General features: G+C 38.6%; 1 protein-coding gene across 1 annotated transcript in view; it reads right to left on the bottom strand.

Moving 5' to 3' along the window:
- Nucleotides 1-22,850, bottom strand: part of Lamp2 (lysosomal-associated membrane protein 2) — a 44,514-nt gene that overhangs the window by 6,972 nt on the left and 14,692 nt on the right. Inside the window, exons 3-8 of the mRNA XM_013018135.1 lie at nt 21,948-22,161; nt 16,739-16,897; nt 13,944-14,129; nt 11,335-11,456; nt 5,304-5,367; nt 4,574-4,738 (exon numbers count right to left, since the gene is read on the bottom strand). Coding sequence (XP_012873589.1) covers nt 4,574-4,738; nt 5,304-5,367; nt 11,335-11,456; nt 13,944-14,129; nt 16,739-16,897; nt 21,948-22,161 — 910 coding nt within the window. The remainder of the gene's footprint in view (nt 1-4,573; nt 4,739-5,303; nt 5,368-11,334; nt 11,457-13,943; nt 14,130-16,738; nt 16,898-21,947; nt 22,162-22,850) is intronic.

Below are 22,850 nucleotides of genomic sequence, written 5' to 3'. Positions count from 1 at the left end.
CACTCGAGTCATATTTTTCTATAAAACAGTGCTTAATAGTACTTTAATATGAATCAGATTTATAATCTAAATGTAGAAACTTTTAGAAACAACAACAGCCTTAAGCTAGTGCCAATCACTTACAGTTTTAATATGTTTTGATTCATGAGAAATACCTAGGGCCAATGTTCATAAAAGCTTAATCAATTCTTATATGATTAATAATTTTACAGTAAAACACAGTTTTAATGAAAGTAATTTTTAAAATCCAGATTTAGATTTGGTTTCTCAGAAATGTTTTGAAACTGTTAATGCAGCTCAATGAAGCTTTAGGAGAGAATCAGTGAAGCATATAGTCTGGACTAATAAATTTTTAGGCTAAAAAGACAGCAAATTTCAGTGAAGAAAATATTACTTATTCCAATAAAACTCAAAAGACAGTTACAGACATACATACCCTAGCATGCAATCTACTATGGATGTGTGCATACCATGCATGTATGTGTGTACTAATGCTTTCATTCAATGCCAAACCCAGATAGTTCCTCATTTTCAGGTAAATGGGAGGCGTGTAATCTGTCCTCCTCAAATAACCATAAGAACCTGCAATGTGTAGCAAGATGCTAATATTTTTAACATTTGCTCAGCTATATCTACATGTGTAAACATACATAGTATATGCATGTATGTATATGGTGTATAAATATATGCATGTACAAGATCTTTTAGAAGCTACAAGGAACGCTTCCTGTGCTATCAAGCTGAAGCATTGCTTTTTCATATAAGCATTAAGGGTTGCATGCTCAGTAAATTGACAACTGATGCATTTCTCTGAGTACCAAATTGAATACAAAATGCATGAATTAATAATGCCTCTACCATAATGAACAATAAAGTATAAGTTTTGATTAGCACAGAACCATTTAAATGTGAAAGGCAAATTAGTAAATGCTGTAGCAATCAACACAAACTAGAAAAGAATAACATTTTAATGGACTAAAGGGAAGACCAAGACTTTTGGATTAAGTGCAAATTATTTTCTGAGTGTAAGTGCACTTCTTTATCTAGGTTCTTGGATATACTAGCATTTCTTCTTCAAAAAAAAAAAAAAGAAGAAGAAGAAATACATACCACCAACAAGGAAGACTGGAAAGTTAAAGAGAAAGCTGCATTAATTTTAGTACTATACATAGAGGCCAATATACAGGCACAAAGGAATAATGCCCTCCATTGGCACTGTCTAGCAATTATCTCAAAAGCACCTAAAATATAGATTGAAATGCCTAGCTGGAATAGTCTTGCAGCTAGCAATTTAAAAGATTGAAATACCCAATTTTTTAAAAAGCAGATTAAACAGTAAGTTAAACATTTACTCTAAACTTTAAAAAATATTTTCTATCTTTTGTTGTTACAGCCACATTAAAAACAAATGTATTCAAAACACATGAGAAAAGAATTCATTAGGAAGAACATACTACTACTTACTAGGCCTTGAACAAACATACTACCATCTCTTTCCTAGATCAAATATGCAGCGAGGCAAAGTATCTAAATTAGCCTGCAAACAAAATCACAAAAAAATGCAAAGAGAACAAGTACAAACCCATTGTAGAATATATTGACCAAACTCAATGTCATGCAGGGAAAAACCCTTTTAAAAAATTATTTTGTTAGCTGGCTACTGGTGGATAACCCCTGCAATCCTACATACTCAGGAGGCTGAGATCTAAGGCTTACAGTTCAAAGCCAGCTCAGGCAAAAACATTTGTAAGTCTTTCTTCCAATTAATCAGAAAAATGCCAGACTGGAGGTGGTAGAGCTCCCAGCCATGAGTGAAAAAGCCATAAAACTCAAAGCCTAGCAACAGCACACACACAAAAATAATTTTTCCTGTGTATTTCTAGTCTGAACATATAGGTAAAGACAAAACACTGAATACTAATTCAAAACAGTAAAATAGAATTTATAATCTAGGTAATTTTGCACATGTCTCTTGTTATAGAAGTAACTGTGTTACAGTCCATGGTTGGGGACACCAAAATCAGAGGCCTCATTTGGAATTTACAGTTCTATTTTTTTGTTTCAGTTTGAAATCTCCCATACATTCTAAGTGCAAGACTGAAACTAAATATACCTTAAATTGAACATTATTGCATGTTTGTACTTGTACTTGCTTTATTTTTTTGTAACAGAGATCATGAATGGATTAGTGTTACAGAGTCTGATATCCAGCATAGCTTTTTCTTCTGCCAATTAGGTAAGCAATCACTATAACGATAATCAAGCCTGAAAGACCAGCACCAACTATAATTGGTATTAGAATGGTGTCATCATCCAGCGAACACTCCTGGGCTGTAAGTGAGAAAAAGTGTGTAACAAATAGTGAGTATAATTTAAAAAAAGAATATCCAAAAGTAAGAGATGTTGATTTAAAAGTCAGAAATGTTCGTATATAAAATCTATTTCAACAGGTATATTTTTTGGATAAAGCTATATAAAACTATGGACTAGTCTAAAATTTTTAAACTGTATTTGTCCTTTCATTTATGTTGCTGTATATATAAAGATATATTCATAGATAAAGCTATAAATACACATGGTATTACATGATATATATACATATAAATAAATGTATACAATTGTGTTTGTTTATATTCCAAGTCTATTCCAAAATAAGAGTATTTATCAAAATGAAGAGTATTTATCTAATTGATCCTGTTTCCCTAAAGCTAGATCAGCCTTTCATCAGTAGAGTAAATGTCTCTGGGGACAACAGAAGCATTATTAGTATTGTGGAATTGGATAGTCCAGGCTGATTTTGAAATTTCTTTATAGGAAAGGTCAGTGAACTGTAGTTCATGGGCTGAGCCTGGCCAAAGAGTTTAAAATGGCATTTATTCAAATGATTGGAGTGGGAGAAAGGAGGATATATTGTAACATATAAAATACAGAATTCCAATTTCAGAATCCATAAATAAAGTTTTATTAGAACTCAGCCACATTCATCTGTTTATGTATTACCTATAGATATTTTTGTAACAATAGCAGAATTAAAAAAAATTGACAGTGAACCTAGGTCCCTGTTTGGAGTTTTCAGGAAATGTTTGCAGATCCCTGATGCAGAATGTTATATTAGTGGCTGTAAGAGTCAAGAAACAAGGATTTCTTCATAATTTGAGAGTGTTTACTAAATTTCTTATCACTCTACCAGACTGACAGCCCACAAGAGCTATTTTTCTATATATTTCTAGAAAGTACATAGATTGATCCAATAAAATTCAATCAACACACCTCTGCCTTGTTTCAGCTCTATTTCCTCCCCAAATACACTCAAGTATTACCTGGCGTTCTATTTATAGGTATCCATAACCAAGAGCCTAGTTCCACAAATAGATTATGCAGCCAATATCAGTCTTAAATGTTATAAATCCCTGTGAGCAACATCTTAAATTCTATGTACATAAAAAGCACAGTTTCAAACAAGACAAAGATAGAGCTCATCTCTACTATAGCTGATGAAATAAATAGGCCTGAACTGGTAACAATACTGCAAATGATTTTCAATTCTAAACACAAATCTGGACCTAAAATTAGGGTTATGATGTAGAGGAGCTAGATGGATTCCAAAATAAATCTCTCAAAGGATCAGAATAACTGAAATTCATAAGCAAAATCAACAAAAGGGAAATTACTTTTCAAGTTGTGATTAAATTCTCCAGTCTCAAGAGAATTAAGATGAAGAGCCTGGTTTATTTTGGCATAACCAAAGTAGATGAGGTATTTAGCACCTCTGTAGAAGCAGATGGATGGCTCACAACACATTCACTTCATTCACTTTGAAACAGAACTTCTACATTTCCTTCAAAACCATAGTTAATTGTTTAAAAGGATGTAGACGACTAGAATGGCTTTGCTTAGCAAGGTTTGTGATCCACAAACTTCCAATTTTAAGTAATTACTTTAAAAAGACCAGACACTTAAGGAATTTTACACTCTTTCCTTTTCCTTCATGAAAATTTTAATCTTGTAATGCCAAATAGATCTTTCACACTCACACAAACACATTATAATGAGCCCTTTACAAAGTTTTCATTAAAATCTGATAAATCATTAGCCCAGAGGAAATCTTCTAAAAAGCCTCACTTGCACTGACATGCTTGAGGAAATCTCTAGATCATTTTGTCAAAACCATAGGTAATGAGATTTGAGGCTTTGTTGGCACTCTTTATCATATTTCTTAACAAATCAAACCAAACTGCTTTCAGTCAGATATGAACATTTTCCAGTGAGAAGATGGTCCCAGGAAAGCAAATGTAAAATGTTCAAAGCTGATGTCTCAAGTGCCCATCCCCAAACTCAAATCTAGGGAGAGCATCTATGCCTTACATAAGCTCAATTTAATGTTCCAAATGATTTCCAGACTTGAAAACTACATCTAGTTTGAAGCTTGAGCAAAAAAATAAGCCAGTATACAATGCACTAGAGGCTATGAGACCTGTACATCAGAGTTAAGAGTTGCTTGTATTTCTCTATTTCAAAGCCTCCTATTGGTCAACAGAACATAAATTATTAATAAGATCTGTTTGATTCTTACCTGTAGAATACTTTCCTTCCTTCACATTGAAAGGCTGGACCCTGAGATTAAAGGTATTTATCTGAAATTTTCCAGACACTGACACAATCTGCTCTTTGTTGCACATATAAGAACTTCCCAACGGGGCATCCCAGTAGCTAAGGTTATTATTTCCAACGCTGAAAACTTCACAGAAAAAAAAAAGGTTAGTAACATTTTAGCCTCTCAAAATAAAAAAAATGAGACAGTCTTCAGAGGGTTTTTTAAAAAGCGAATTATGGGAACTTGGAAAGGGTCTATCTACAAAAAGAAATTCCCTAATAATTTTTTTGAGACAGGGACTTACTACATATCCTAGGGTTACTTGGAAATCTCTATAGAACCTGGGCTGGCTTTGAATGCAGGATCTTCCTGTCTCAGCCTCTCAAGTATTGAAACTACAGATATGCACCACCATACTCAATTTGCCCTTATCTTTCCATAGCTATTTCTAATCTAAAAACCCACCATTAACTATTGCCCACTATACTTTGAAAAGATTGGTTATTCCAAAGATAGAATACCACAGTTCTAAATCGTAGGTTTTAAGCTGTGGTCACAGTATACTTTTTATGTAGCATCCTTTGTCCCTGTGTTTCAGACTTACATTTTGGTCATTAAATAAGGGCACTATCTGGTAATGGAACAATTATAGGTCTTATAACTTTAGTGTAACCTCTGTGTACCACACACAGGACAGTGCTTTGCTTACCAGTGCTATTAGTCAAATATATGCTGGCATTCACTTCCTTCAGATAGAATCGGTTTCCATTTTTCTGTATGTAAAAAAGATTTCCCAGTTAACAATATATCACAAATGTCTAAAAATATAGTTACTATCTGCAGAAGAAAAGCAATCTAGTACTAATGCACAGAAGAGGAACTAGGGATTAGGCTTGAGCCAATCAAATAAATTGCTGGTAAACATTTTTTTTTGGTCGGTTGTGGGGCTTGAACTCTGGGTCTGAGCACTGTCCCTCAGCTCTTCAGCTCAAGGTGAGCGCTCTACCACTTCAGTTTTCTGGTGGTTCATTGGAGGTAAGTGTCTTATAGACTTTGCTGCCTGGGCTGGCTTTGAACTGTGATCCTCACTCAGATCTAGGCCTCCTGAGTAGCTAGGATTACAGGCATGAGCCACTGGTGCTCAGCTGCTAGTAAAGTTTGTCATAGTTCTGACAGTACTGGGATCTGAACTCAGGTCTCAACACTTGCTAGGCAGGTACTCTACTACTTGAGCTATGCTTTCATCCCTTCTTTTTGCTGGTTACTTTTGGTATAGGGTTTTGCTTTCTACATATTTATGTGCCTAAACCATCTACTTTGGGCTTGTCTTCACTGTTTTAATGACAGACATGTGCCACCTCGTCCAACTTCACTCCTTCTGTGGAGATGGAGTTTCCTAGATTATTCTGCCCAACCTAATCTTACACTTCAGTCCTCTCAATCTCACCCTCCCACAAAGAATAGGATAACAGGTATGTATGTCACTGTACCTGGTTATGAGTTGAAAAGGGGCTGGCCTCCAACTGCAATCCTCCCAATCTCATCCTCCAAAGTGGCTAGTATTATAGATGCAAGCCACTAGCACCCAACTTTTGTCACAATTTAAGTGACATTTTCCTCTGCATTTTGATTCTGAATTGTTGACTTGCAGAAGTAGTCATGTTATCCCTGGACACTGGTGATTTAACTCTCTAGTTTATTCCTTCTGTCCCCTGCTGAGTTCATAATACCTCTAGCCAAGATCATATTATCTTCTTTGCCAGGTTCCCAGACTTTGTCTTCTAGCTCTATCCTTTCAGATTCAGTGCTATTATCTCTTTTGTTTTATTGTTTTAGTGAAACCTGCTGTTCCTCTCCTACTTTGCAAGATGCACACAGAAATCAGGGTGAATGATGTATAGAGTTTGGAAAGAGAGAGAGAGCAAAGGCAAGAGCAGCTGGCGATCATGCCGCTTGAACTACCCTGCCATGGAGTTTAGATGGGACCTTGTTGGCAAAAGAGAGCCACTGACGATTTGTGAGTAAAACTACCTTGGGAAAAAACTAAATGTAGCCAGGTGCCAGTGGCTCATGCCTGTAATCCTAGTTACTCAGGAGGCTGAGATCTGAGGATCGCGGTTCAAAGCCAGCCGGGGCAGGGAAGTCTATGAGATTCTTATCTCCAATTCAACAGAAAACCAGAAGGGCACTGTGACTCAAGTGGTAGAGCTCTCGCTTTGAGCTGAAGAGCTGAGGGACAGCTTCCAGGCCCAGAGTTCAAGCCCCACAACCGAGGGAAAAAAAAACCTAAATAAGGGAGATAAAAATTGAGATTATGTGGGAAGCTGTTTAAATGGTCCAGGTAAGAGGTAAGCCAGCTGGAACCAAACCAAAGCAAAAAGGAATAAAAATGAGGACACACTGGAAAGAAAGTTCTGGAACAAGCATAAAGGAGGACTTGATGACCTCATCACATTATTTCTCTGCAAAGGCAATGTCTCAGCTAGCCAGGCGTTCAAGGTTCTCTATCATTTATCCCCATGATATTCCCATGCTTTCTCTAAACATGGCCACATGCATCATTTTGCTAGTTGGTCTTATGTTCTTGTATCCAAGGATGACCTCTACATTTTCCCTTACTCCACACTGATCTGCCTATATACAAATCTAACCTGTCCTTGAAGGCTCAAATGGTCTTTTCCTTTTAAAATTCCTGACTCTCTTCCAGCTAGAATTAACCTCTCCTTTTTTGTAGGTCATGGGGCTTGAACTCTGGGCCTGGGCACTGTCCCTCAGCAATTCAGCTCAAGGCTAGTACTCCACCACTTGAGCCACAGTGCCCCTTCTGGTTTTCTGGTGGTTAATTGGAGATAAGAGCCCCACAGACTTTGCTGCCTGGGTTGGCTTTGAACCGTGATCCTCAGATCTCAGCCTCCTAAGTAGCTAGAATTACAGGCACGAGCCACCAGTGCCCAGCACCTCTCTTTTTTTTTAATGCTGGTGTTGTATGTAAAGATTTTGTGCTTGCTAGGCTGGTGCTCTACTACTTGAGCCACAACTCCAGCCCAACCTCTTCCTTTATTCTCTCACAACACTTGTGTGAATACCTGGCCATCCCATTCAGTAAGTACCTTTCACAAATCAAGATACAAGTTCAAAACCTGACTGGTATTCATGCCTTCCACAAAAATGGCAAGTATTTGTGTATTTCTAAACTGTGGGATTCTTAAAAATGCAGCTTTTCTAATTCATGTTTTATGTCCTTCCATTTGTAGTTATTGGATGATGAGACAATTCTGACAAGGGTTACACTGCACATCTTGCCTAAATGTCATGATGGTCAGCAATAATAAAACTATCTAAAGATATTGTTTTGTTATACTTGTTATCTGTGCAATGTTTCAAACTAGCTTTTACAATTTATTATTTTAATTTCATTGGCAGTGAATCACTGTTATAGTTGTTAAGGTTAACATTTTAGTGATACTTTTTTTTGTTTGTTTTTTTGGGTCCGGTCATGGGGCCTGAACTCTGGGCCTGGGCACTGTCCCTCAGCTCTTCAGCTCAAGGCTAGCGCTCTACCACTTGAGCCACAGCACCACTTCCGGCTTTTTTCTTTTTGCTTATGTGGTGCTGAGGAATTGAACCCAGGGCCTTTGGCATCCAAGGCATGCACTCTACCACTGAGCCACCTTCCCAGCCCAGTGATTCTTTTTTTTTTTTTCAACATATATGAGACCAAGTGTCCCTGGCTGCTACAGAGGTATAGCAGACAGGTATAGTTAAGAAACAACTTTAATTTAAGCAGGGGGAACGACAACACAGCACTTAGCAGTTATATTGTAGTCTAAATCCTGCTGCATTTTAGTGATTTTTTTGGGGGGGGGTCCAGTCGTGGGGCCTTAACTCTGGGCCTGGGTGCTGTCCCTCAGCTCTTCAGCTCAAGGCTAGTACTCTACCACTTGAGCCACAACGCCACTTCTGGCTTTTTTTTCCTGCTTATGTGGTGCTGAGGAATCGAACCCAGGGCCTTAAGCATGCAAGGTGAGCGCTCTACCACTGAGCCACCTTCCCAGCCCCAATTTTAGTGATTCTTAAGCAAGTCAGTCAGACTTTGAAAAACAGAATGTATATATTTTATGCTTTGTAGATCTCAAAAGGATTTCCCTCATAACAAGTATGGGCATGTATTATCATCGTCTTCTGTCAAATCATTTGTGCTACAGAAAAAAAATTAACCATTGTTTGAAAAAGAAAGGGCTAGAGCCTGGTGCTGGTGGCTTATGCCTTTAATCCTAGCTACTCAGGAGGCTGAGGATCACAATTCAAAGCCAGCATGGGAAGGAAAGTGTGTGTGATTCTTATCTCCAATTAACCAGCAAAATGCCAGAACTGGAGGTATAGCTCAAGTGGTAGAGAACCATCCTTAAGTAAAAAAGCTAAGCAAGATTGAAACCCTGAGTTGAAGCCCCAGTACTGACAGAAAAAAAAATCATAAACTTGTCTTTTCTGGATGGTTAAGAATGATCTGCCACTATAATCTACTGTACATTTAGAAATGAAATTTAGTGTCTTAAGTATAGGGTGGTAAGGTTTAACCAAAAAACAACAGCAATTACAACTGTTTCCTACAAAGTTCTTAAAAGTGCTACATATGCCAATACTAACAACTTTGAGTGTAAGAATACAGAGATTTCTACATAACTATTTTAAATGTTTAAATGTGTCACTGTGGCAAATTGTACTGACATTTTTCATAATAAATAAAATGAGCCCCTATTTTTATAGTAAATGTCATTTTAACTGGGTGCTGGTGGCTCATATCTGTAATCCTACCTACTCAAGACTCTAAGACCTGAGGATCATGATTCAAAGATACCCTGGGCAGGAAAGTCTATGGATTCTTATCTCCAATTAAGCACCAAAACAAGCTAGAAATGGAGTTGTGGCTCAAGTGGTAGAGCACCAGCCTTGAGCAAAAAAGCTCAGGGACAGTTTAGTTCCCACGCCCTGAATTCAGGCCTCATGACAGTCTCCCCCCGCCCAAAAAAAAATCCTTGGAAAATAAAAGTTTCATAGTTCTTTTTTTGGAAAAAAAAAAGATTGCAGGCTTTCTTTGTATCCCACTATTGCAGCCTGCACATGACACAATCAGTATTAGTTGCTTTCTTTGTTGATACACAAGCATTTTCTAAAATTTCCTAAGGAATCTTTACCAAGAAAGGGGCAAGGCTAATGTAGGCATCCTGAGCTCTGGTAATACTTCAGGTATTTCACTTTTCTCTTGCCCTTCTTTGTCTGGTATTTTTGTGATCTAAGGTTACTTAAATCTGTGGAATCAGGACCTACAGAAACAACATGTAGTACATCTACTATATAAACAATACATAAGCTGAGCAACAGTGGCTCACACCTGTAATCACAGCTACTCAGGAGGCTGAGACCTGAGGATGGAGGTTTGAAGCCAGTTGGGACAGGAAAGTCTGTGACACTCTTATCTCCAATTAATCACCAAAAAACCAGAAGTGGTGCTGTGGCCCAAGGGGTAGAGTGATAGCCTTGAGCAAAAAAACCTCAAGGACAAGCCAGGCACTGATGGCTCACATGTGTAATCCTAGCTACTCAGGAGGCTGAGATCTGAAGATCGTGGTTCAAAGCCATCCTGGGCAGGAAAGTCTGTGAGACTCTTGATTTTTTTGTTTTGTTTTTGTCTTTTTGTCAGTTGTGGGACTTGACCAGTGTGCCTGGCGCTATCCCTAAGCTCTTCAGCTCAAGGCAAGCGCTCTACTACTTGAGCCACAGCGCCACTTCCAGTTTTCTGGTGGCTAATTGGAGGTAAGAGTCTCACAGACTTTCCTTACCTGGGCTGGCTTTGAATCGTGATCCTCAGATCTCAGCCTCCTCAGTAGCTAGGATTACAGGAGTTAGCCACCTGTGCCCGACTACTATGAGACTCTTATCTCTAATTAACCACCAGAAAACTGGAAGTGGCACTATGGCTCAAGTGGTAGAGCACTTATTTTAAGCTGAAGAACTCAGAGACAGCTCCCAAGCCCATGACTGACAAAATAAAACCCAAAAACTCAAGGACAGTGCCCAAGCCCTGCCCTGAGTTCAAGCCCCACAACTGACCAAAAAACCCTTGTGTGTGTGTGTGTGTGTGTGTGTGTGTGTGTGTGTGTGTGTATACTATGACATAGTATATAAATTGTATATATAGTATATACTATACATGGTATATATGTATATGTAGCATACATAGAATATATATGTATAGTATACATAATATGTATATATTATGTATAGTGTATACTATAATATACTATATAGATGCTAGCTATTATTATCAATATCACTATTACAAACCATAGTACCACCAAAAGGCTTAAAATGTAATAGACAAAAGTAAGAGTTGTCTAGCCAATTCTAAAGAAAAATATCATCACAGGATTTACTGATATATGGAGAAATTATACAAATAGTTTTGTGGGGGTTTTTTGTTGTAAATTAATTCTTGCTCCTACCCTAGCATCTACATAATGGCAGAATGGACATTCTTGGTGATTATTAATTCAAGATTCTAGCTTAGAGACCACCAAGTGGACTCTGAAGGATAACTAGGGATCATGGGGACTGTACTTTATAATTCAGTTGTGTTGAAATAAAAATAAATATATGCCCCATAAATATACATCACCATTTAGACTTTCCAATACGATTCTCAGAGAATGAACCTAACTTTAGAAATAACTGTTACTCACCATGGCAAAGACAAAGTCAAGATTAATGTTGCTGTTGTTCAGTCTAAGCTGGGCTGTTTGGGGATGACAACTGCCAGTGAAGCTAGTTATATTGGGGTTGATGTTAATAATGACAGGAACCTGTGGGGGGGAAAAGGGAGAGAAAGTAGAGATAAGCTATAAAAGGCAATACAAATCTAGCTACTCAGAAGGCTGAAATCTGAGGATTGTAATTTGAAGCCAGCTCAAGGAAGAAAGTCCCTGAGACACATCTCTAATTAATCACCAAAAAGCCAGAAGTAGAGCTGTGTCTCAAGTGGTAGAATGCTATCCTCCAGCAAAAACAAAACAAAAACAAAAAACCCTCAGGGACAGTACTGAAGCCTAAGTTCAAGTCTCAAGACTGGCACCAAAACAAAAAGACAATAGAGCCAAGCACTGGTGGTTCATGCCTAAAATCCTAGCTACTCAGGAGGCTAAGATCTGAGGATTGCAGTTTGAAGTAAGACCAAGAAGGACAGGCCATGAGACTCTTAGCTCTAATTAATCACCAAAAAAAACTGGAAGTGGAACAGTGGTCAAGGGATAGAGCACTAGCTTTGAGCAAAAAGCTCAGGGGCAGAACCCAGTCCCTGAGTTCAAGCCTCAGGACTGGCAAAAAAAATAAAAGCAATAGAAAGTATTATAATTAAAGGCCAATTCTGGGACAGAAAAAAATCTTTTGTTTGTATACTTAAATCCATGATGTCTTACTTTCAAACAAACTTGGCAGAGGCCCTCAAGCTATGAGTCATACAACTTAAACAATGACACCAATAAGAGAGATGCTTCCACATTAATGAGCCAAATGAAAACACATATTTTTACAGAGCATAAGAGCCATCTGTCTAGTTTCAATCATAGGAGCTTGGAAATGGTATTTATTCATTGGCACTCCCTCTAGAGCCCCAGTGGAAAACTGCATCTGCATCTGTAAGAGCCATGGCATACTTGAGTCCGTCTTGGTGATGTGTGTGTCATCAACTATCATCAACTAACTGGAGAAACAAATAGCTACACTGTTCTGCACACCAACCCACAGCGTTTACATATCCAACTTGTTGGTTTTTCTTTTGGTAGGGCTGGAATGATGAAATCCACAACATTTAGAGGGAAATTTGAAAGGACATGAGGGGATAGATAGGGTTGAGATAGATGGGGAGGTGAGAGGGGAGAATGATGGAAGAGGAGATACACATCAACATGGACTGTATAAATAAATTGACATATGGAATTGAAACTGCTTTGTAAAACTATTTTAAAAAGAAAATTATTAAAAATTATTACTAAAAATAAAAATAGCTGGCACCAGTAATCCTAGCTACTCAGGAAGCTCAGATCTGAGGATCATGGTCCAAAGTCAGCCTGGGAAGGAAAGTTTTTGAGAATCTTATCTCCAATTAACCATCAAAAAGGTGGAAATGGAGTTGTGGTTCTAGTGGTACACTGCTAGCCTTGAGCAAAAGAAGCTCAGGAACAGCCCCAGGACCAGCACATAAATAAATAAATTTAGAGCTGGGTGATGGTGGCTCACACTTGATATCTTAGCTAATCAGGAGCCGGAGAGCTGAGGATTTAGATTTGAAGCTAGCTTGAGCAGGAAAGTTCGTGAGACTCATATTTCCAGTTCACCATCAAAAAGCCAGAAGTGAAGCTGTGATTCAAGTGGTAGAGTGCCAGCTTGAAAGAAAAATCCAAGTGAGAGTGTGAAGCCTCAAGTTCAAGCCTGAGCACCAGCCAAAAAAAGCCAGGGGCTGGTGGCTCCTGCATGTAATCCTAGCTATTATTCACAAGGCTAAGATCTGAAGATCATGATTTGAAGCCAGCCCTGGCAGGAACATTTATGAGACTGTTATCTTCAATTAACCACCAGAAAACCAGAGGCAGAGCCGTGGCTCCCCCGTGGCTCGAAGTGGTAGAGGGATAGCCTTAAGCAAAAAGAACAAAAACAAAAACAAAAAAACTCAGGGACAAAAGAAAACAAGAAAAAATGAACCACAAAAGTATAATAAAAAAAAAGTTTTGTTTCCATTTCTTAGAATTCATTTTATAAGATCATAGGCACATAGCTATTAAGTCCTTGTGATCCTCTTCTAAGAATATCCTCCTTTGGTCTCACTGTATGCATATTTAGAGTTCTGTTTAATCATGTCCAAGTATAGGGTTTTTTTTGTATTTTAATATCCATTGGGTTTGCTTGTAGATTTATAGTCACATTCTAATATAAGTTTGTCTGATTTGGGGGGAGGAGAATAGAGAAGGGGAACATAGAAACTGTGGGACAAAAGGTGAGCTAATTTAGCAGTGATACTCACAGACACTATGTTGGAAAGGAACTATACAACTTACCGGGAAGTAGGTTCAGGAGGAAAAAAAACTGGGAGAAAATGAAATGTACACATTACCTGACTTATGTAACTATAACCCCTCTGCACATCACCTTTACAATGAAATTTAAATAATGTTAATAATAATACTCAGGGACAGCACCCAGGCCTTCAGTTCAAGTCCCACAACCAACAAAAACAAAACAACTTTTAAAACACTAAAATGTTAATATTTATTCATTTAAGAAAAAACAGATGACCAAACCTCTTGAGTGATGTTCAGCTGCAGTCCCATGGTAGCCAGTAGACAAGTGCCATTACCATTAGTAACAGAATAGTTTCCCACCGCTGGGTTTTTCTTTGGAGTAGGTGTTGTAGTAGGAGATGGCACGGTGGTATGAATGATGGGTGTTATCGTTGTGGAAATTTTATCTTCATCACATATAAATTCTAAAACAACAAAGGACAAAATAAACTGAGGTGGTCTTTTTCTTAATTCATGAGGCCAGGGAAAAATAAAATGTTTCAAAATATTTCTCATAGTTAGAAGTCCAAGAGGGTTAATGAGGAGACGGAAATAGCTTGTTAGTACATCATCTTGTAGTCTCTACCTATCCTCACATAGCAGATAAACTTAAGACATATCCATGGGGTTGGGAGAGATGTGGGAGAATGATGGAAGGAGTGACACTGATCAAGATGCATTGTCCTCCTAACTGACCTGTTGAATTGAACAACTACTTAAAGATTCAAAAATTAAAAATTAAAAAACACGGGGCTGGGAAGGTGGCTCAGTGGTAGAGCGCTTGCCTTGCATGCATGAGGCCCTGGGTTCAATTCCCCAGCACCACATAAGCAAAAAGGAAAAAAGCCGGAAGTGGTGCTGTGACTCAAGTGGTAGAGTGCTAGCCTTGAGCTGAAGAGCTGAGGGACAGCGCCCAGGCCCAGAGTTCAGGCCCATTACCGGACTCCCCCCAAAAAAAATTTAAAAAGACATTCAAATTTTATAGCTACTCATACAGGGCTGCACACTCATCTTTTTCAGACCTGTAAATGCCTTTATTAACAAAGATCCCATCTGCCTCTGATTCAGAATCCAGAAGTAATCTGAAAATATTTAATCCCTACTCCTAGTGTGCCTTTTTCCTTCCCATATATAACTACTATAAAATACTATTTACTAAGAAAATAAGTTTAGAAACCATTACAGTCAAGGTACATCTTGCCTGTAATCCTATCTATTCAGGAGGTGGAGATTGGGAGGATCTCAGTTCAAGACCATTGTCAGCAAGCAGTTTATGAGACCCTCAACCAATAAAAAGTTGGGTACCTATCATCCCAGCTATGCAGGAAGCTTAAATATAGGAGGTAAATGTTCAAGCCAGCTTAGGAAAAAATTGAGACCCTATGTGAAAAGTCATACAAGCAAAAAGAGTTGCAGGTGTGACTCCAGAAGTAAAGCTCCTGACAAGCAAGTACCAAACCCTGAGTTCACATCCCAGTACCACCAGAAAAGAATCATTAAAGGATTTTCAATACAAATGAATCTTTTATTCATATTACTTCTACAACAATTCATAGACATTTCAGCCTCTTAGGAAGTATTAGTTTTCCAAAATTGATGAATGAGAAATTGTTACATTTCTATAAACACATACAATCAATTTAGAAAAAAGGCAAGATTAGAACATAGAAATCTAATTTCTAAGCTAAGGTCTTGGAACTGCTAAAAGTCTATGATCAAATGATTTGAGGATCTGTTCAAACATTATGCTTTCTCTCAGCTGAAAAGTTCATAGGTAGACTCTTAAAAGACTATTCTAGCTGATTATAGGTGATTTAATCCTAGCTACTCAAGAGGCTGAGAACTGGGGATTGCAATTTGAAGTGAGCATGGACAGGAAAGTCATGTGACTCTTAGCTCCAATTAACTACTCCCCCTGCCCCCGCCCCCACAAAAAAAAAGCCAGAAGTAAAGCTGTGGCTCAAGTGGTAGAGCCAAAAATTCAAGGACAGTGCCCAGGCCCAGAGTTCAAGCTCTAGGACTGGCACCCAAAAAAAGGACCATTCTACATGTATATCATAAACTTTAAACTACAACTTCCACCTGCAATTTTTAATAATACTTGTTATTAACACAAGCTTTAGTAGAAGCTACAAATAAGCCTTAATGAATGCTTTCAGTTAGAAAACACTGTGGGGGTGAGGATGGGGTGGGTACTAGTAGGAGGGGATTGGGCTAGCATAACAAGTAGGAAGTAAGAGGTTGTGGGATACAAGTGAAATAGATTGTTTGCAACATGAAAACAGAACAATGGATCCTGTTGTAATTTTTTACCAAGAGGGACAAGAAGGGAGAATGACAGAGAGGATGAGATTGATTAGAATTCATAGTAAACCCACAAGGAATATAACAATGAGACACCCCCCACACACAACTAATATAAGCTAATAATATAAAATATACACTAGGGCTGGGAATGTGGCTCAGTGATAGAGTGCTTGCCTAGCATGCCTGAAGCCCCAGGTTTGCTTCCTCAGTACCACATAAACAGAAAAAAGCCTGAAGTGGCTCTGTGACTCAAGTGGTAGAGGGATAGCCTCGAGCAAAATAAGCTCAGAGACAGTGCCCAGGCCTTAAGTTCAAGACCCAGGACAGGCTAAATAAATTAAATAAATAAATAAAACATATACTAGCTGGCAGTGGTGGCTCAGGCCTGTAATCCTAGCTAATCACAAGGCTGAGCTCTGAGACCTGCAATTCAAAGCTAGCTCAGGCAGAAAAATCCATGAAGCTTTTAATCTCAATTAAGCACCAAAAAAGCTGGAAGTGGAGATATGGTTTAAGTGGTAGAGTACTCACTTGAGCAAAAAAGCTCAGGGACAATGCCCAGGACGAGTTCAAGCCCCAGGACTGGCACCAAAATAAAACCCTAAAATACATATATACATCGATTTAAAAAAAAACACTTTGGATAATGACCTTGATGAATACCATCTGGTATGCTCTACCCTTAAAGTAAGATTCAAGTATAGAAATACATACTTTATGTACTTACCTTTTCTGCTCACTGTGCCATTTTCAACAAAAGGTTGTACAAGAACATCCGAATATTGCTGCACAACATGGCCAACTGGTATAGTTAATAAGCTATTGCATCTAAAGATGTCACTCAATGGAATTTTCATTGTCACCTTGTGATGAACAGTAACACTTCCTATAAAACAAGAACACCAATGGCTGTTTCCAAGAAAACAGGAAAAAGTAATAATAACATAAATGTTTTTGGTTAGGCAGTGTGGCTCACAGGTACTGTGATCCTAGCTATTTGGGAGGCTGGGAATAGAAGGACTGTGGTTTGAAGCTAGCCCAGGCAGAAAAGTTCTCGGTATCATTTCACAGCCTATAGCTGGGTTCAGGGGACTATACCTGCTATTATCCTAGCTGTGGGGGAAGGCTGCAATCAGGATTGAAGTTCTAGGCCAGCCTAGACTGAAAACTCTGACTCTATCTCAATGAAAAGCTGGATGTGACACCCATGTCATTCCAATTATGACAAAGTCTAATAGGGGAATCATAGTCCAGGCACACACTTAGACCAAGAAGGAAGACACTTTCTCAAAAATAACCAGGGCATGCCCAGGCCCTTAGTTCAAGCCCTATGACCAACCAAGAAAAAAATCAAACTAAAATAACCAAGGCAGGGCTGCGAAAGTAGCTCAGGGGTAAAGTGCTTGCCTCCCATGCCATGAATCCCTGGGTTCGATTTCTCAGCACCATATAAACACAAAAAAGCCGCAAGTGCCACTGTGGCTCAAGTGACAAGAGTGCTAGCCTTGAGCTGAAGAGCTGAAGGACAGTACCCAGGCCCAGAGTTCAAGCCCCACAATCAACAAAAAAAAAATACCCATGGCAAAATAGGGCTAGAGAGATATAGTTCCGTTGGAGGTATAGATCAGCAGTAGACTGCCTATCTAATGAGCATGAGGTCTGAATGCAAACCCCAGTACAATCATAAATATGTTTTAAAGACTTTTTGTCGGGGCTGGGAAGGTGGCTCAGTGGTAGAGCGCTTGCCTTGCATGCATGAGGCCCTGGGCTCGATTCCTCAGCACCACATAAGCTAAAAGAAAAAAGCCGGAAGTGGCTCTGTGGCTCAAGTGGTAGAGCGCTAGCCTTGGGCTGAAGAGCTGAGGGACAGCGCCTAGGCCCAGAGTTCAGGCCCCATGACCGACCCCCCCAAAAAAAGACTTTTTGTCCTCTCTGCCAGCCCCACTACAAGTACAAAGTGTACGAACATATGACATGTCGAAAGGAATGATAAATTCACTATGGTGGAAACATAGGCAATAGGAAGAAGTAATGAAGGTTAAAAGGGAAAGACAAGATGCAGGGGTTCACATTGGAACATCTTCTACCATCTAAGGGAGATATAGGCTTTGTTAGCAATGGAGGACTGGTTTCCGTTTATTTGAAGGAAAACAGAAATCTAAATTAAGAAGGTCAAATTAGAAATACTTATCTGAGATAGAACTTACAGGACCTGAGTATAAGAAGGAATAAATGGGTAAATCACAGATTTCATAGTAAATCGTTATGTTTGTGCTACTATCCAAAAGCAAATTATTTCTGTGAACTTACAGAACATCTTCTGGATGGGATTTAAAGACCCTTCCATTTCAGGGAATCCTTAGGTGAAAGAAGTTATATACATTCTTTGTGGTGTTTAGTGGAATTCTTGTAGAAAAACTTCAAAAGACTATGACTGACCTTATCTAAATGGTTTAATTTCTTTTGGAGAAGAAGCAAGAAATGAAGATCTTAAGTTGCTTAATACATACAGGCTATTTCTGTCTCTCCCATCATGTAACAAGGCAGCCACTTAATGCTGCCTTGGCACCCCCTAATGATCAAATTGTTTCATTAACTTTTTTTCTTAAAACTATCAATATTAACAAAAATGAATAGATACATGAACTGGTTTTATGGACAGACTTCAAAAACAGATGAGTAACATAACAAGTTGTAGCTGAGTGCTCACACTTGTAAGCCTAGCTACTCAAGAGGCTGAAGTCTGAGGATCTCAGTTCAAAAACAGCCTGAGCAGAAAAGTCCATGGGACTCTCTTCTCTAATTAACCAGCAAAAAGCTGGAAGTGGAGGTGTAGCTCCTGTGGTAGAATACCAGCCTTGAGTTAAACAGCTAAGTCAAAATAAGACTGAATGAAAGCCCCAGAACTGGAACACAGAAAAAAAGTTACAGACATACTGGAATTATACTATGAAAAGACATGTTTTGAATTTGTACTGCTTGTGAATATGCACATACGTACTAAAATAGAAACATATGACCAGGAAGAGAAGAGGACAAAAAAAAAACCCTCAAAGTATCTACAAGGGTGTATTTCTTTAAATCAATAAAATGATGAAGAAAATATTTTTAAATGATATTTATTAATTCTGGGTAATGGGTACTTATGGGCCTTTTACACTATCCTGTACTGTGTTGTATTTCAAACATGTTTTAAAAGAAAATACTGGCTTCAAAGTTACTTCACTCATCAAGTAAATTACTATTTCAGAATAATGAATTATTTCAAAGAACAATTCTCAACACTGCCATTTAGGAAGCCTTTTCAACTTTCAAATCATTGCAAGTATTCTATTACTTAGAATCTAGTCATGGAAAAAGTAATCATCCTGTTGTTTAAAATAAAGGGGGATTGCCAGGCAGTGGTGGCTCAGGCCTATAAGGAGGCTGAAATCTAAGGATCCAGGTTCAAAGAAAGCCCAGGGAGAAAAGTCCTTGTTAGACTCTTATCTCCAATTAACCACTAGAAAACTGGAAGTGGAGCTGTGCTCAAAGTGGTGGAAGTGCTAGCCTTGAACAAAAGAGCTCAGAGACAGCATCCAAGCCCTGAGTTCAAGACCCACAACTGATCCAAAAAAAAAAAAGGTGGACGGGGATAACGCCAACTGCTAATGGCTTACACCTGTAATCCTAGCTACTCGGAGAGTTGAAACTGAAGGATCAAAGTTCAAAGCTAGCCCAGTCAGGAAAGTCTGTGAGACTCTTATCTGCAATAAACTACCAAAAAAAGCCGGAAGTAGAGGTGTGACTCAAGTGGTAGAGTACTAGCCTTGAGCAAAAAACAAATAGTTCAGGGACAGCATCTAGGCCCAGAGTTCAAGCACAAGGACCAGCAAAAATAAATTGATAAAATAAGAGGGCTAAGGAAAAGAGCTGTTAACATTTTAGTTTCTCTGTCCAATCATGTCAGACTAAATCCCCCTCCTTTATGGTAGTAGCCCATGTGGCCTAGGCATTGTGCTTGATTATTGTCCTCTTCAGAAATGCCTCTGAAGCTGGCACCTGGTCTTAGTGTCCACTCACTTTCAAGTTAATCCTGTTTTTGTTATACAATTCTCTCACTTAAAAAACTCCAAAATAGTTCCCTTTTACATACCCTGTCAATCTAAATGCCTTTTCCAAGGTCCCTTATAATTTAGTCACACTGTATTTGGCCAACTTTCTTTTCTTTTCCACTGCACACATAGAGCTGTACTTTTCATCAGGCAACTGTCCAATTACTGCTGCCCATGCTCTGCTTCCCCCTAGTGGAAACATCCTACTCAAATTCCACCATTAGGGGAGTTTTAGCTCAGGTCCCACTTCTAGAGCAAGCTTTCTCACCCCTGTCACACACTGATTTCTCCTTTCTCTGGCTCATGATCAGGACCACTAGGGAGAACACTTTTAAAGCTGGCAGAGACCCCCAGATGGGATCAGGGAATATGTCCCACGCCCATTTTACATTTCAGAAGAACCGTTCATTAATCCCTCAAACCAAATGTGCAAACAGCAGGAAAAAAAATCAGACTGAACTCCATGTTTGCGGATTTCTCCACATAAGTTGTGGACACAATTTAGCTGTGTCTCAACTAGTTTTCTAAGCTTCTTCAAAGCGAAGAAAAAAACATTGCAATTCTCAAAGACAATGCAGGACACAAATATACATATCTAACCTACCCAGTAACAACTTTTGTTTGTTATTCACTCAAACTTAGAGATTAGTAAAAAAGAAAACTTTAAATTTCAGTCTGTGCTATCTCTCAAGTTTAAAGTATACCTCATTTATTTCTGGGTCTTTAAATTATAATCTTTTCCTATCTGTAAGTCAAATGATTATTATTCCACAAGACTTGATAAATAATGCTGAGAAGAGCTAAGTTACTACAAACAGGAAGTTGATCTAATGTCATTGGAGGTGGGAAAGGAGAGTATTATATCTTTAAGAAAAGTAAAATCTCAACCTGGGCAAACTGGGTATGGCAGTCCACGCCTATAATCCCAGCACTTAGGAAGTCATAAGTAGACTATGAGTTCAAGGCAAGCTTTACCTGTCTCAAAAACAAAACAAAAGGGACTGGGAAGGTGGCTCAGTGGTAGAGAGCTTGCCTTGAATGCATGAGGCCCTAGGTTCGATTCCTCAGCACCACATAAGCAAAAAGAAAAAAGCCAGAAGTGGCGCTGTGGCTCAAGTGGTAGAACGCTAGCCTTGAGCGGAAGAGCTGAGGGACAGTGCCCAGGCCCACAGTTCAGGCCCCACGACCGGACCCCAAAAAAATGTAAATATCCATTATCTGTACTTTCAAATTATTTATTACATATTTCATTTCTGGGAATGACAATGAGCTAATTGCCTGTGCTTTCTCAAGTTCATTTTGACCTAAAATTGTCTCAAAAGAGCAGCAAATGATGACTTTAGTCATTTAAACGTTAATCATTATTTACTTTTCAGTTAAAACATGATCTGAATAGTAAAAAAAAAAAGATCTAAAGAAAAATCATTTCTTTTAGTCTCATTTACTGAACTTGTACACAGTGATTAGGAAAGGATTTTTCCCTCATTCAACATCTGTCCATTGCCTACTATTGAATAAGATAATTAGTATCAGTTACCTTTGGGGAGGTCACTAAAGTTCATCAAGTCTTATGCCCTTTACCCAATGAAATGAGGTATCTTCTTCCCAGGGTTACTGCAGTTAACTTATTACTTCAAGTACAGAGTAAAGTGCCCCCCCAAATGGCAGCCAACACCATTACTAAGTCTGACATGTGATCAGGGACAGGGAGGGATACAAAGACTTGGTTTTCTATTCTAGTTAGGAAGACAAATGTACATAATGATGACTTTTTAAGTGTTTTACATTTTTATTATTAGTAAAAAGCCAAGAATATAATATCAATCCAATTCTTAAGGTTACCTTTTTGTGCAGCATCAGGAAATGTTGTATTATCACTCATGTTGTAGGTAAATGAGATACCATCAATTAAATAATTAGATGCCTCCATGGTAAAATTCACAATCCAAGAGAAACCGGATCCAAATTGTACTGCAATTTTGGAACGATTCTGGTTATCCCTACAACTGCTTCCATTATATGTTGCATTGGAAAAGTCTGAAATGGTTACAGTTTTCTAAAAGCAAAGAGAAGTTTGGGGTGAGGAACAAACATGTAGCAGTGTTAACTCTGGGAGACTAGCCCCCTCAGTGTAAAGCATACTTTGCCACAGCCCTTTGTCTGGTGGGCTTAGATTCTTCAGCCACATACCAATCTTAAGAACTGAGAAAAGGCAAAACTTGCCTGAACTACTATTTTTCAACTGGTTGGGTTTGTTTTGTAAAGCTAGGGTTGACTTATCACTGAATACATTACCAGTTTATCAGCTGTTTTTTCCTTAGAAGTTTGACTGTGTGTGTAGGGCACCAGTGGTGACTCATGCCTATAATCCTAGCTACTCAGCAGGCTGAGATCTGAGGAATGTGGTTCCAAGCTGTCCCAAGAAGGAAAGTCCTTGATTCTTATCTCCAACAAAAGTAGAAGCGGTGCTAGCCTTGAGCAAAAAAGCTCAGGGACAGCACCCAGGTTCTGAGTTCAAGCCCCAGTACTACCCCACCCTCCCTGTAAGTAGATAGGACCTTAACAAAAAGAAAATAAAGCAACAAGACCAAGGAGACCACTCTAAAGAGGGGAGGATCTAATAATAAACCTGTTTTATTTTTTAATTTTTTTTCCTGTAAAGATACTATACAGAGGAGTTACAGTTACATGAGTAAAGTAATGAGTACTTTTCCTATCGAGCATTGTTACCCCCTCCTTTGTTTT

The sequence above is a fragment of the Dipodomys ordii genome, unplaced genomic scaffold, assembly GCF_000151885.1.
Source record: "Dipodomys ordii isolate 6190 unplaced genomic scaffold, Dord_2.0 Scaffold38, whole genome shotgun sequence".
In the NCBI taxonomy this organism is placed as follows: domain Eukaryota; kingdom Metazoa; phylum Chordata; class Mammalia; order Rodentia; family Heteromyidae; genus Dipodomys; species Dipodomys ordii.
This window is presented reverse-complemented; position numbering and strand designations above follow the sequence as displayed.